At 43.1% G+C, this 15,806-nt stretch overlaps 1 protein-coding gene across 7 annotated transcripts in view; it reads right to left on the minus strand.

The window, feature by feature from the left end:
- Positions 1–480: 480 nt before the first annotated feature.
- The window catches only part of SIPA1L1 (signal induced proliferation associated 1 like 1), a 195,462-nt gene continuing 180,136 nt past the window's right edge, over positions 481–15,806 (minus strand). For 6 of the 7 annotated variants that reach the window (XM_061997556.1, XM_061997554.1, XM_061997557.1 and 3 more), the window contains 7 exons: positions 14,900–15,139; positions 13,749–13,914; positions 10,198–10,441; positions 6,912–7,058; positions 4,369–4,483; positions 3,913–3,994; positions 481–2,589 (listed from right to left, as the gene is read on the minus strand). In XM_061997556.1, coding sequence (XP_061853540.1) covers positions 2,446–2,589; positions 3,913–3,994; positions 4,369–4,483; positions 6,912–7,058; positions 10,198–10,441; positions 13,749–13,914; positions 14,900–15,139 — 1,138 coding nt within the window. In that variant the 3' untranslated portion in view covers positions 481–2,445. The remainder of the gene's footprint in view (positions 2,590–3,912; positions 3,995–4,368; positions 4,484–6,911; positions 7,059–10,197; positions 10,442–13,748; positions 13,915–14,899; positions 15,140–15,806) is intronic. The other variant, XM_061997560.1, reaches the window with a different exon arrangement.

A 15,806-nucleotide genomic window follows, 5' to 3' on the forward strand; every position in this document is an offset into this window, starting at 1 on the left:
GAGGAGATCTGGAAAACAAAACAAACCTAACAACTAATGTTGCTTGCTCACTGGTTTAGCTCTGGGATGCTGAAAGCTGTAGGTCCCCTCAGGCAGATGTGCCAGGCAACTCTGGTTTCGACATAAGCTGGCTTTAGTTTTTCCCCAGTACATTCTAAAACCCTGAGAAATGACTAAAAAATCGCTTTCCTTCCTTCACCACGTCAGCGTGATGAAGCTCAAAGTCACTGCTAAAAGGCAGCAAAACCTTTGGGGAATGAAAACAAATTTGTACAGTAACACAAGTTGGAAGTGAAGTGATGAAATGTGCATATACATACCGAGCAATGTCCTTCAAAGGGATAAAAAGCATAAATCTGATGGAGTATGGGGCTCTTCTATCACTAAGCACTGGGAAAAGTGGTACAAAAAGAACATAGGAAGAAATGGGTGCTCTGGAGAATCTTAAACAACAAACCGAACAAAATCAGAAGAAAATGATTTAGAAGAGCCTTTAAAATGAGTTTTATTGTCAGAATTTTACAAGTAGCCTCCAGTGGCATCATACAAGAAGAACTCTGTTGCAAAACTCTAATAAATAGTCTGCCCCAAGTCCCAAAATATTTTTTTTGAAATAAAATAAAACCCAAACTTCAAAATAAAAGAGAATAAAAGCAAGACTTCAGGATGCTCAGAGATGTTAGCAATATTTCCCATTTACAAATAATATCAGGCATTATATAAATCTCCTTCATACAAGTCATTAAAAAACCCAAGACATTCTAAACCTTTACAAAAACACTCCAGAAATAGTTCCAAAGAGATCCATTTCCATGACAAAACATTAGAGAAGAACTCCATGGGGATTAGCATCACAAATGAAGTTTGAGGTTGAAGCACAGTGTACTTGTGTGGTGCAAGATTAAAGAGCAGGGGAAAAAAAGGATTTGAAAAGAGCCTGTGTGGAAGTTTCTGTGGCAAGACTATGCCCCATGGTTTTCATCTGTCTGTCTGAGAATGTGGTCAAGGGGAGGGAGTGGATGCTCTCGAAATCAACCCTCAAATACATTGCACTTTGTGCAAGGCAATGGTTATTAAGGTAGTGACTCGTAGGTAGCCTCGGAAGGGAGTAGAAAAGGTTTCTCAGCACACTGCACAGTTCAGTTGCACTTACAAGTCGCATTCTGACACGTACAAGGTATTTTCTGGAGAGGTAACATGTTGTGGCAAGTTGGCTGTTCCTTCAGAGAACAAGAAATTAACTTTCCTGGCATGAGGCAGTTTGGGAAATCTCATGCTAGACAGTTTCACTGGGGATTGGGGATTTCAGAGCTCCAATCTTATCCCAGTACTCGGAAAAAATACACTTATTCACCTTTACGTATTCCTGTCTACCATAGTAAAAGATCTGTAAGACCTCTCATGGGATAAAACACAAAGCTGAATACACATTCCTCAAATCACGGCAGATTTGGGAAGTGCAGAGAAATGGAATGGGAGAGTGAGGGCACGGCGATGCTTCATGTGGGATCTGCATGGGAACAGTTCCGGGGAAAAGAAATCTTAATCTCTTTACAACTTCAGCCTAAGTCTTCTGCACATATGCAAGTAACAGCTTCCCCTGGAAGGGAAGGAAGGGGACTATACTGAAGCAGCACAGCGACAGCACTGGTTATCTCTCAGGCTGACACGGTATGAGCTGCAACACGCCTCGTTTTGCGTTCCTAAAGTTACTTGCAGCCGTTGTTTCCACGGGAAACAAAGGCAACCAGAAATGCTAATACAGTAGAGACTGTGTGATAACATGCCTCAGCCTCAGCTCAACGTCTCTAGCCTCTCTCCAAACGTTGTGATGCTGGTTGTACTGTACCACACACTACTGACACGCGGTTCTCTGTCATCTATGGGAAGGTAGCACTAGCAATCAAGCGCAAATTGCTGAAGGAGACACCTAAAACATTGCATTGCGTCCCCTTGTCTGTGGCGTACTTCAGAAAACAAGGTAAGAAGAGCAGTAAAAGAAACATTTCTTTCTAATGTTATAGATGTCATAGTATTTGCCAAAGCTGCAAGGAAAAGCAGATTACCTGGAACAGAGAGAAAGGAGTTAGTGGAAACAGAGGCAGACGGAACAGCAGGCCCGATCCCGCCTCCAAATCATTTTGTACAGAACAGATAAAGAGACAATGTGCAAAAAAATAGACATTCACATTTTAGCAGTTAAACTTTTATTTTACCTCTTTAAAATTATTTCCTTTGTTTTTCTTTTTCTACAAAAGGCAGACATTGATTGTTGATCTGCAATTGCTCTGAGTGCGCGCAGAGATGCAAAAAAGGGTTATCCAAGGATGGAGGACAGGGAAGTGCTCTGACTATACTTTCACATGTCATGATTAAGGTGGCATTAAAGCTTCAGTCCCAGCAATAATAATCATAACAGATAGTTTCCTTCCCCGTACGCTGCTCTCAGTTCATATCGATTGTGTTGAAAACCCATTCGGTGAATTTCTTCAGTTTCTCGGTGGCGTTCTGGGATTCCTCCTGTAACCTCAAGTTGTCTTCCCGTAAATGTTGCACTTCAGCCTGAAGACTGGCCTTGTCCTCTTTTTCCTTAGGTGTGAGGAAAAACACAGATCTTAGAGAATCATAGAACAGAATCATAGAACAGTTTCAGCTGGAAGAGCCCTTTAAGTTCATGGAGTGCAGCCTCTGTCCCAGCCCTATCAACCACCAGCCCATTTCCCTCTGCAACATCCACCCATCTCTGAAACCCCTCCAGGGACGGTGACTCCAGCAGCTCCCTGGGCAGCTGTTCCAATGCCTGACAACACTGTCAGCAAAGAAATTCCTCCTCACATCCAGCCTCAACCTCCCCTGGTGCAACTTGAGGCTGTTTCCTCTTGTTCTATTGCTCATCACTAGGGAGAACAGATCGACACCCTCCTTGCTACAACTTATTTTCAGGTAGTTGTAGACAGTGAGAAGGTCTCCCTTGAGCCTCTTTTTCTCCAGGCTGAACGGCCCCACATCCCTCAGCCATGGGACATGCTCCAACTCCTTTCCTAGTTTGGTAGCCCACCTTTATATCCTTTCCAGCCCCTCAATGTCCTTCTTGTAGAGAAAGGTCTAAAACTGGACACAGTATTGGAGGTAGAACCTCGCCAAAGGCAAGTACAGGGGAATGATCACCTTCCTATCTTAGTGGAAATTTCAGGTCATCCACCTGTCTATGTAGAGAGGCAAGAATCTCTTCAGAGAGCACGAGTCTCACCCTCTATAAGGGTCTCATGTGCAGTAACATATGGGTTTATATCTTACGGGTCTTTGTGACACTGCATTCCTCACTTTTCACTCAAATGAGCAGGATTTCTCCATCTCAAATTCTAACGCAGAAGGTGGCTCCCCAGGTGAGGAGATAAAATCGGCCTTTCCCTTTCTGTATGTACAACTGCTGATGGGAACTAAACAAAAGAGACTGGAAATATTCCTGCAAGCACTTCCCCAGCTAAGAAACCTTTCACCTGACCACAGCAGATCCTTCTTGGACCAAGCAGCCAGAAACACAATACAGGAAGTTTCCACAGTAAAGGTTGTATTTTAGGGTAATACTCTTGCTTTTCAACACCAGCAGGATACATTTACATGGACTCGCTTGAAGCATTTTGCAGCGTCACCTGGATTAGGAGTGGAGGTACTCTGAGTCACCCTCCTAATTTAAGCAGAGGCATCGGGTGCCTACAAATTTAGACACTCCACCCCAGCCTTGCATAATTAGAAACATGGCCTAAGAAAAACAGTAAAGAAATATGTTTCTCATACAAGGATAAGACTGTCACAGGCTCAGGCATGGCAAAGCAGGATTACACAGTTATTAGCATTACCTATCAGCACTAAATATGTGTCTTACAGATTCTCTGCAGATGAAATGTTTACCTTCCTTAAATCCTCTTGCAGCATCTTCAGCAAACCTTCCAGTTGGTCCACTTTAGAGGCGAGAGTTGGAGGAGATTCTTTACTGTTGAAAGCAGGAAACGGGAATAGATACTGATGTGTTTATATTTTCACACGGGGCAGCTAACAGCCTTGTCTACACCAAGTGGCTTTATGTAGGTGTGGACTCAGGCACACTCAGAATGCAGAATGAAAAGAACCTAACAAAGAGTGCCTTAAATTACCATTGCTCTGGACACCTTCATGAACATCTCTGAGAAGAAAGAGCCTGCAAAAAGGTTCAACTGTACCAATGATTCTTTTGCTTTCAGTTCCCACCTCCCTCTTCATGAGAACTTGTGAAGACTTCTGTGAAGCCTGGAGAAGGCTTCCAAATAAAGGTGTTCTTTTCCCCAGTGTGCACCTGAGGAAGCCTGTCTATCTGGTGTATTTACTTACCCTGTATAAGGCTTTATCTGTGCAGTAAGCTGGTCCTCAGCCTGATCGTTACTGGAGGCAGCGCTCACAGGTCTGTGATTTTCATCAGCAGCAGCAAAGAATGAAGCTCGCTGAACTGAGGAGGCAAACACACAGAGGGAAAAAAAATGGCAGCAGTCCTGACTGTTCATGCACAGCACAACAGCTATGCTGCAGGATCTCAAAGCAGTCTAAGCAGCCCATCCCAAACAAGGTAAGGTGATGCTGAGACATACCAATATCCATTTGACAGAAGCAAAGTGGCACTTGCAAATATTTGCACCAGGTCTCCACCGTATTGGATTCAATGAGCAAGTACTTGGCTCTGGCACAGCACTGTGTGCTCACACAGATCACCCATCACCCTCAAGGCCAAGAGGCTCTCCAGGAGGGAGATGCCAGAGAGTGCAGAGCAGATGCACTCCAGCAGCAGTCACAGAGTCCACTGAAGGCCAGTTCTGAGAGAGGCAAGAAGCCAAGCTGGAAAAAGAGCTGTGCAGAACTTCCTGGATACAACTGCATGACACTAACCATTAACTCAGTAACTATATTTAACTTCCTTCACTCCATAAAGGATCCCTTTATCTCGAGGAAAGAAAAGCTCCCTGTGCACAATTTACATGTGGAAAGTGAAGTGACCAATGTAATTTTTCAGAACCTGAAATTTGTTCCTTATGCCTTACAAAACGTTTTCAAATTGAAACGTGAAACCTCTTTCCTGCCTCGAGTCTGTACTTTCTGTCCTGGAACCGCTCTGATGTTTTAAACACATCTCAGAATCACTATCACATGTGGTGTGACTGTGAAACACCAACTGCCCCTACCTCTGAAGTTTCCCAAGCACAAACAGCACCACAAACACTTTTTTGTTTAATACATTAACATCTTTCACCCTCAGCAGCTGCTGGTCTCACTGGAAAGAAAGCAGCATTGGCTTTCTCTGCTTGGCAACTTTTTATTCTGGGCTTTCACTGAGGCTAAAATTAAGATGGCTTGGTATTTGACGGAATTTTTGATGCTCCTTTTTCCCTTTGAATGGAAATACTAAAGGTTGGTGTAGCTCAGGGACACAGGCAGCTTTTGTTTCAGCTGGCTGCTTGACATCACTACTTGCAATTTTGGGGGCTTGTGCTGAAGACACCAACCAGTGATGTTGAAGAGAGGTGTCCAGGACCACAAATCAAAATTCAGCCTGCTTGGTGCTTGTTAGTCCCTGTTGGCACCTGGCAGAAACTAGAGACTGGGATCATATTGGCATTCTCTCTCTCCAAGTCAAATCTGGATATATTTTACAGTGGTGAGATGAAGGTGCCAGCCAACATGTTATCCCAGCTTTTCTTCATCTGAGCTCAGTTTGTTACCTTCACCACACTGACTTTATTCACACTTCTAAAGAGAAACACAAGTGAGTTTGAGGCCTACAACAATGAAGGATTAAGGTTAATGAGAACACTCAAACAAACAAAAAAAGGGATCTTTTAAATGGAAGTTGCCAGCCTCAGTCCAATGCATTAAAACCTGGGTTTCACCCATACACAGTGGTGAAAAACACATCACTACAGACTCATCTCCTCTTGAGGACTAAAGCTCACTTTGAACACTCTTTCCCAAGACTGCACAGAACTCCGACACATGCTGATCCTACAACTCCTGTGGCAACAGAGTAGAGCACACAGGTCCATCTTGAACACCAGCTCAGACATGCACTTCTCTCATGATGTACAAAGCCGCTACAGAGAACAGCCAAGCAAGCAGGTTACTTCACAACCTTCTCAACCATGCAGAGTGATGTCTAAAAGATTCAGGATCAGTCCAAACACTCCCATGGATGTGGGACGGCATTTATGCAGAGATTAGGAAAAGACACTTGTGTTCAATGCACCTAGAGGACTTTTCCACTGGAGTAAGTTAACTCCCTCTGGCCTTAACTGTATTTCATTTCGTTATATTACACCTCAGCAGCTTACAGCTCTCTCCAGTAAGCATCGAGGAGATGAAAAGTGCCACAGGATGTGCACTCATGTTCAAGTCTGTGTATTCAGAGCATGCAAAGCGAAGAATGGAAAAGGATATACCAACACTGCACGTTTCCCAAATTGCCTTGGCAGTGCACTTCAGCTGTGCTGCAGAACTTGTTGCTGGTGCAGTAACCATTAGGGTGCTCATATGGTTTTTCCCTGCTATTTGAATTCACTCTTGCACTTCCGTGCCAGGTGTCTTTTCCACTCTAGCTGTGATGTCTGTAACTGCTCTACATGAAATGCAAAGTAGGCAGTTTCACAGAGACTTGGCCAAACTGTAGCATGGAGGGATTCCAGGATCAAGAAACGGTATCCAAGTGTTACATACAAGATTTCAGGCTGTTTGAGTCTCGAGATGCTATTTTAAATGAGCTTAAGCTTGAGAGTAAAGTAGAAACAGGAACAACAACAAAAAGCAAAAGTCGAGATTAAATAAAACCCAAACCCACTCCTTAAAGTGTGCACAAAGACTAGCTTTCTGAGCATTACGTTCTGAAAACTCACCTTCAAAGGCTTTGGCAGCATCTACCAAGTTTGACCAGTCCAGATCAGAGGCAGAATCAGGCAAGGGCATAAGACCAGGGTCTGGCATGGGCTGCCGCCTTTGCTCCTGGATATCTGTGAGGGAGCTGTCTGAGGCAGAAAACTCTCCTAGAGTAATGCAGAACAAATTACAAACTCCATAATAAAAAAGCAGACCAAAATTCCTTTCTTAATACTAATGCAATCCTATTTTCAATCTTTCTGGATAGCACTTTTGGAACAAGAGCTCAGTAAAATGTTTGATTGACTGCAGTTGACCAGATACAGCACGTTACGGGCCACTTTTCTGAGACAGTGCCTCTCCATCAGAACATTCAGCTCCTTTTTAACCTGCCTGAATTTTTGCATCTTAGCAGCACTCTTCTACCCAACAACTCCTGCCTCTGCACAAGCTGAGGATACTTTAGAGGGCTCTGCACCTTGCTGGGGGGCTTCTACATTCCCCAGCACCTCCTTGCTCCTGTAAAAATACAAAAATCACTGGGATTTTTCCTCATCTCTTCACAATCTCATAAATCAAGAGAGGTCTACCAACATGAACAGGCACAAGAAAACCCCTAAATGCCTTGCAGAGCCTTGCACATCTCAGCAGTTTAGTGAAACCTCTTGCTCTTCACTGGAAAATACCTTCAAGCACTCATAAGCTGTGACATGGCCCACTACGGAAATAACGGTGGGAAGCTTGAAAGAAAGATGTGAAGTTCCAGCAATTTTTGTGCAAACTGGTGCCTAGCACTGGATTACTGCCATTAATTAGGGAAAGAGCAAATTGTGAACCAACAAATATCTACTTTGGTTCAGTTTATTAGCTGGACAATCCCATGTGTAAGCTCAGAAGCAGCAGCAACTTGCTTCCTCATGGTCTCTGTTAGAACATAAAGAAAGCCTGCAAAAAACCCCTATGTAGGTGACAGTAGAAGCAACAGAGATGTAGGGGTGAGAAGATGGACTGGGCACCAGAGAGGAAGCTGCAGAGAAGGGTACAGTGTAGAATCCATTTGGACTAGAGAGAACAGAAAGCCATCATTGTGGGCAGGACATGAGCGCGCTGGAAGACAAGTTGGGGGTTGGACTAGATGATCTCTAAAGGTCCCTTCCAACCCCTACCATTCTGTGATTCTAAGTCCCAGTAGTTGTGATGGCTATTTGTTTTTTAATAGTCTAGTAACTACATGATATCAATAACTAAAAGAACTTTCTAATAACCTTACCTAAATAATATTGCTGCCTGGAAAAGCTGCGCTGCCTTCACAGCTTTGCTCCAAAACCTGATCCCATTCCTTTCTAGCCTCTGTGTTTATTTTCAGCTCAATGTTAACCCTGAGGATTGTTTGTCTCCCCCAAAGAGGGCAGTTATTTGTGAAGTTCTTCACCTGAAAATATTTAGGATTAGTGAAAAGTCACAGAAGTAGAAGGAAATAATCTGAATACCTGTTTTAAAAAGCATGAGTTGGATAGTTAAGGCAGATGAGTAAAGACCAATTTTCAGATCACTGTTTTCCCTCTTTGAAACAAATGTAGGTGCTCTGGGATGGCTGTTCTTTGTTACTAAGATCTCTGAATTAAAGGAATTTTGAATAGCTGGAAGCCAACAAACACTTGTGGTATTAAATATCCAGCTCAACTTAATCCTCCCTCTCAACAAAGGCAAACGTGAAGGAGAGACAAGTCATGTGCCACTCAAATAGCTGCTCTCCTACCATCTAGGCCCTACATTTTAAAGAAAATGGAAAATCTTGTTTTGTTGACAAAAGGTATGAGCTAGGAGGAGGAACCTGTTTGGTGTGGAAGAAAACATGAGAGTGAAAGAAGGTTTTGTGGTTTCCTTTTTGGAAAACACAGGCATCAAACCGAAAAGAGATCAAGTGCTTCTTTCCACTTCTACTCAGATGTAGCACCATTAATCTTCTGACCCAAAGCCCTCCAAAGCCAAATCCACCAGCTCGTTACAAGTGTAACCAAGTCTCCAAAGTTATTTTAGTGCATATAAAAAGCAGAAGTGAAGAGAGCTCAGTTTCCTAACCCTCACACAGGAAACATGCTACACAGAAACAACACCTCATGAAAATGTCAGGTTCAACACTAAAAAATGCTGCCTTGTGATCACAGGCAGATGAAAAGAATTTAAAACAGATCTCTTCAGCAGCCTTCACTATCAAATGCATCCTGGAGCTCAATCCAGCCCGTGCTTAGAGCCCACTATATTGAGCTGAATCTATTGATAGCCTTCCGTTTTCCTCTTGCAACATACTAAATCATGACTAAATCAGAGCAGATACCTACTTCAGAAAACATTGCAGGATCCTACACTGTGAGATCTAGCTCTATTTCTGGAAAACACATTTAGTACCCATTTAGTTATGAGGTACAGCAGGAACCTGTGAAAATTCCTTTCCTCACCAACTGAGACACTCACATGCAGCAACACACAACCTAGCAGACAATGCTACTGAGACTTTTCCACTAAAACTAATGGGGGAAAGCAGAGTGCCTTCCTGACAGCAGTTCAAACCCAGCTGGTGCAACAAAAGCTGTATCTGGTGTAGCTGTACATCCAAACGTCCACTAATACTTATCCACTTTGATATCATCATTTGCCTAACAGTACTTGATTCCCATATATCCACACTGAAGGAACTGAAACCTGATGCTGTCACTAGTGGATAATGACAATTTGCCTATTGGTCTGACTGGTCCAGATGACTCCTGGAAGAAATGGTGGAAACTAATATCCAATGAGGCAATTTTTTGTGCTCTCTGCACAAGATAACTGCACCACCAGTCACGTAGTTAAGACTGAAGTGAGGAAAAAGTCTGATTCTTATTTTCAGGCATGTGATTTGACTCTCCTTGTTTTAGCAAAATCAAAATGGAAGTACTAATTGCTGTAACAAGCATTTTCCCTTAACACAGAATCACAGAATGGTGGGGGTTCAAAGGGACCTCTAAAAGACCATCTAGTCCAACCCCCTGCTCAAGAAGGTCCACCTAGATCAAGTTACACAGGAACATGTCCAGGCAGGTTTGAATATCTCCAGAGAAGGAGACTCCACAACTTATCTGGGCTGCCTGGGCCAGGGCTCCATCACCCTTAAAGTAAAGCAGTTTTTCCTTAAGTGGAAGTTTTTGTGCTCCAGCTTTTGTCCATTACCCCTGTCCTGTCACTGGACACGACAGGAAGTGTCACCCCATCCTCACGACTCGCAAAGGATTCCTGGGAAAGCAAAACAAGGTGAAGTGCACTTACCATGTAGTGATTTCATTCCCAAAGTGTACGATGGTCTCCGTAAGGGCAGCGACTTTGGGAGAGAAGGGTAGGTGCTGGTGAAGAGGACGTCGTTTGGCATGGCTTGGTCCAGGAGCGAGGCCCGAGAGGTGAAGAAGTGGTCCCTTTGACCACTGTAAATACTCTCATCTGACAAAGTCCTTTGCAAGGCACGCCTTGTGGTAGGAGTGCTGGGAAAGGGAGACTGACAGGACAGAGTGTGTGACTATACATTCATAAGAACAAATAAAAAGACATGAGAAAAAAAACAACAGATCAATAAAGAAACTTTGACAGTTTCTTTGAAGTCTTAGTTAACATACACAGCTCTTTTCCAGCCTCTCTCACATTCTACCCTTTAAACACTCTGAAGTGGAAATCTCAGGCAGCCCTCGCAGACTCTAGGGCTGATGTGTAGCAGAGATAACATTTACAGAGACAGACTGAATGCTGCACCAGCCAGAGCTCTTCTCCCTGGGCCTGGGAGAGGCTGCCTTCCTGCAGGCAGAGCACCAGCAAATGCCAACTCATTAGAAGCCTCATATCACTGAGCACCACTGTTTTGATCCTTCAGAAGGATCTGAACCAAAATCAATGGTCACATGAGTAAGCGAACTTGTGTCTTACCCCACCATCATCCCAGCTTCCTCCATGTCCCACAGAGAGAAAACAATGCTGACATTGTGTACTCTCCGGTCAGTGAGCTATCAAAGAACACATTCCGACTCCCACCAGCACAGATGCTCATTTTCAAGAAAACCTGTGGCAACTGTGTCTAAGACATAACATTTCTTTATGGTTTGGTTGAAATTTGGTCCAAAGGCTTTCACAGAGAAATAGCAACCGAAAAAGAAGATCTCATCACCCTCATTTGCTGTGTAAGCAAGTTTAAACAAAAAAGGAGGTAATATGATTTCTGGAAAGAGTCTTTAAACATTATAAAGAGTTGGTCACTTGCACATTCAAATAGTTCTGTCTTCTCAGAAAGAGGAAAAATATGTTTAAAGAGATGGTACTCTATTCCTATGCTCAAAATCCTCCACTACAAGGTAGGAGAAGAGCATGGAGGAGGGACTATTGGCACTGTACAGTGGAAAACAATCTGCCAGATGACTTTTCTCTTGCTCAAACATTACAAGCTTTAATATTAAAGACTGCTGCACATTTTTGTTGTATGATTAAAACCCCATGAAGTTTACTTCCAAAAACCTCCTGACATCAAAAGATAAAGAAAGAAAGAGAAGTCATGCTCCACATCAACTTTCTGTTTTATCATTCTCTCTTCTGCATTGCCTCTCTCAAGTTCATGCCCATCACAGTAGGAACTGTACACACACAGTGAATGCCACAGAAATGACAACTCCTGGTACACAGCTGCCACTATGTTATGTGCTGCTTTTTTATTCTGAAATCTCAAAGCTCAATCAGCAGGTTCAGGTTATGAGACACTGAAATCCCTCAGTGCTGAAGCGGCAAAGGAAAAGAAAGAGCTGCTAGGTCAAGAGGCATTTCGTCAAGGGTGGTATAGTTCACTTAATTGTAAAGAACCAGGAGCAGGAATCAGCAGTTAATATCAGACATTGAGATGAAAAGGTTGCACGGATATGGATGTTTTATGGAGGCGGAACAGAAGCAGCACGAGTAAGAACCCTCTTCTGGCAACAGAACAAAGGGAAGAATGAAAGAAGGGTGACTTGTCAGAGGAGGTAACACACCTAAGTAGTAGGTGAGGAGATAATGAAGGATGAGAAGAAAACAAAAAGATGCACAAGACACACAAACCACAGCCTAGAAGAAATTCTACAAGCAAATAAAGCCTTTGGCAGCCAACAGGCTGCAGGGAGGACTTTTGGTCATTTTTTTTTCCTTCCTCTTATTTTGTCTTTAACTGTCAAAAAGTTCCATTGTTAAGGGCAACTCCTGTTTGTAAGATGAGAGATAAATCAGGCAGTGGGCAGAAATGACAGCTCCTTTTCAATGGGAAAGATTTCAATCACTGGTTTGATAAAGTCATTACCTTGCAGAGATTTATCAGAAGCGTAACCTGAGTTAGCACACTTGCTCCAGTCACCAGGAAATAAAGATCAAGCTACAAAGTAATTCACTAACCCGAAAGCAGAAAAACAACAAACTTGGGAATGTACACACTCTCCATGGCCTTAGGGTCACCTCTTTCAATAGAATGGAATTTCCTGGAATGAGAACAACCCCTTGGCTCACAACAGCCAACAGGAGATGCTCCCATTGCCCACGGCCCACTCCCCTCAGAACTTTGCCATTGGCAAGGTGGGTTTTTTCCCTTCTGGCCACAAAGGTAACACGTGAGCTAATCTGTGCAGGGAACGTGGCACTTACAGGTTTTAATAAGCCACTTTGGGTTTTTACAAGCAAAGAAACTGCAGCTCTCTCTTCTCTGTGGTTGCTGTGGAAACCATTTGGGCTCCAGGTGATGAGCCTGAGCCATTAAGCACTGACTGTACAGGGAGACCACAGAAATCAAGAAGTTCCCTTCAAACTGATGGGTTTTTTAAATTAATGTACACATTCTGAAACACATCTGGGAATGTTTCTGACTATTGATTCTGTATCAATATTTGCTTAGGGTTAGAGAGGATTCTTGGTCTTTGTGCAGTAGGAGGATTAGAAAGGCAAAAAAGTGTGTGTTTTGCAGAGAGTTTCAATACTGTCAACAAGTCACTGTCTAGTGATGCAATCAGAGAACAATTCAAATGCATCAGGCAACACTACAGGATTTTCCATTAGCCAGCAGTCCCAAATGTTCTTTGCAATTTGGTATAGTAGTGTCTTTATATTTGCACACTAAACTGTGACAATATTGTAGTGACTCTGATAATGAAACTGTTCTCCAATGGAGAGAAGTCTCTAGTAGATAAGTGAATGACAAACAGATGACTTTCAGTCCATAATGAGAACTCAGGGAATGCCTTGCACTTTCTTTGCCTGTTATGGGTGAGAACAGAAAAGCTCCTCTTTGAGAATCTCTTGAGGCCAATGCAAAACCCAACTGAGTAAACACTGTATGAATGAATGCTTCAGCTTGGAAAGCACTCAGCATTTTCTACGCAGACATCTTGGAGCCTCATGGCCTTTGTTTTCCAAATTGTGAAGCATTTCTTGTATTAGCTGATATGATTAGGCAGCAATGAACCTCATCAACAGATTCTTCACAGAGTCACAGAATGGCAGGGGTTGGAAGAGACCTTTACAGATCATCCAGTCCAACCCTCCTGCAGAAGCACGTCCCACCTAGATCAGGTCACACAGGAACGTGTTCAGGTGGGTCTTGAAGACCTCCAAGGAAGGAGCCTCCACACCCTCCCTGGGCAGCCTGTGCCAGGGCTCCCTCACCCTCACACTGAAAAAAATTCTTAGCAATGTAACTGCACACATTTCTCTTTTTTAACAACAGAACTATGACTTGTGTCAGAAGACTTCTGTTGCTCCTCAGGTATCCTCAGATTTCACTTAACCCTGACAAGAGAGAGACAGATGACAGACTCTCTTGAGCATACCTTAAAATTCTTCTGGGACTCAGGTGTTGGGCTATCGAGATCTATCAATTTCTTCAGCTCTTCTTCAACAGTGGACTTGGATACTCGTTTGGGTGACGCTCGCAGATCTCTTGCTGAAGCACGCAGCCGAGGGTGAGCCATTTCATTGCCATCACTCTGGTGACGTCTTAAATGAAACGGAACAGACACATTCAGGTCTCAAAAGCCCTGGGGCAGGAGGCACGAATGAAACAAGAATTACAGCACCCTCAAGATTTTCAAATTAAAAACCTAGGTGAGGGGGGCTTGAAAGAGGGAAGTTTCATCTTAATGAATTCCCGTTGAAGCAATGAACTTGTTTGAAAACACCACCCCGCAACACACTTAAAGGCTACAGCAATCCAGTTTCTCTATAAATAATTGAATCTACTAAAATGACATGTATTAAACAAAACAACATGGGAGTAAACAACACTAAAAAGTATAAGTTTCTTCAATGAGCCCAAAAGCAGCAAACCACTAAGCTCCTCACATCTTTTAACTAGCTCTTTATTGCAAAGTCTGCCTATTTCCTTCTGACATCCAGCTACTGGTACCATCTAGGGATACTGTGCTTGATCCAGTACAACTCAAGGAGGGATGAATAAATTACTTGCAAATGGGCTTCCTGAACCGTTTGCTTTCCAAGTCACACCAGACTTGAAGAAACAATATTTTCACTAGTAAATTGTTGCTCAATTTCTCCTCCGAAGGAGATGGTTGCATATTGCAATGCAGAGAGATCCTGGCTTGCTTTTAAGCCAGTTATACTGGATTCTGGCAGCAATCTTAACAAGGCAGCGTGGAGTGCCACAGAGCTAATGCACAGCATGCACAGCACCACTACATGGATGAGAGGCTTAAAGAAAACTCTGGCTCTTTGTTAAGAGGATTGTTAATATTTGCTCAGATACTTTTGAGTCACTTCATGGAAGTCCTAGAGAAAAATCAGCTTTAGTAAGACTGAAATCCATACAACTCACTAGGAATGATTGAAAAAGTCTTTTACAAGTTAACAGGGAGTGAGGTTAGCCAACTATCAAACACTGAAGCTTGACTGCACAACTCCAGAAGTTCTACAGAAGACCAAGTGTTCTATTAAATAGCCAAAAGAACCAAAAAAACAGTCTTACTTTCTTGAATCCATAAACCCCACCGAGTTTATTGTCCCTTCTGGCTTTTTCCATCCGATCAGATACTTGCTAGTAGCACCCTGGCGAGGGTAGAAAGTCCTAGGACCCGATGAGGAGGAAGAGGAGGAGGAGAAAGAAGGTGCGAGCTGGGGAGAAGTAGCAGGATGCAGCTCTTCTTTAGGTGAGTTTCTGGCACTGCTGAAAACAACCGGGCTGGCAGAGTGTCGTGAGCTCATGGTACTAGGAGAAAAACATAAAAGAGCAAGTTTGCCTCAAATATGGATGTATACATATGTAAACATGTTTAACTGTTTTTAAAGCAGAACTGGGCACGGGATGTTACTTTTATCAATAATGGGCGGAGTAGAAACACCAGCTTGCTCTTCTTAAGGGCCTTCCACCAATGTTCTGTCACACAGTAAAGAAAAATGGAGACTGGTTGTCAGAGACATTTGGCCTGAAAGGCTGTTGCACTTGCAACAAAGACTCTTAAGAGGTTTGAGGAGGTCTCACAATTTACCTAGATGGGAAAAAAGAGAGTTGGGATGACCAACTTCAGCTTGTTGTTGGAAGAAAGAAGGGGACTTCGGATGGCAGCTACTCTTTAGCATCAGATGATCAAATCTGATGCAACTTGCATCTTATCAGGGGCACCAGTGCTTAAGACAACCTTAAAAGGTCAGGCATTTCTTAGTACATTTACAGGAAAACTTTTTGTACAGCCTTAGTACTGGAGCAACATCATACATTTGGAGACCAGTTTTCCATCAGCACTCTACACAACCACATTTTCATCCCTGGATCCAACACTGCAAGGAAGGAATTGGAAACAGATGGTCCCATGGCAAAGAACAGCTTCTGACTGAGAAATAAAAAATCAGCTGGAAGGCTGAATAAAGTCACTGAA

The sequence above is a fragment of the Colius striatus genome, chromosome 6 (assembly GCF_028858725.1).
Source record: "Colius striatus isolate bColStr4 chromosome 6, bColStr4.1.hap1, whole genome shotgun sequence".
Lineage (NCBI taxonomy): Eukaryota > Metazoa > Chordata > Aves > Coliiformes > Coliidae > Colius > Colius striatus.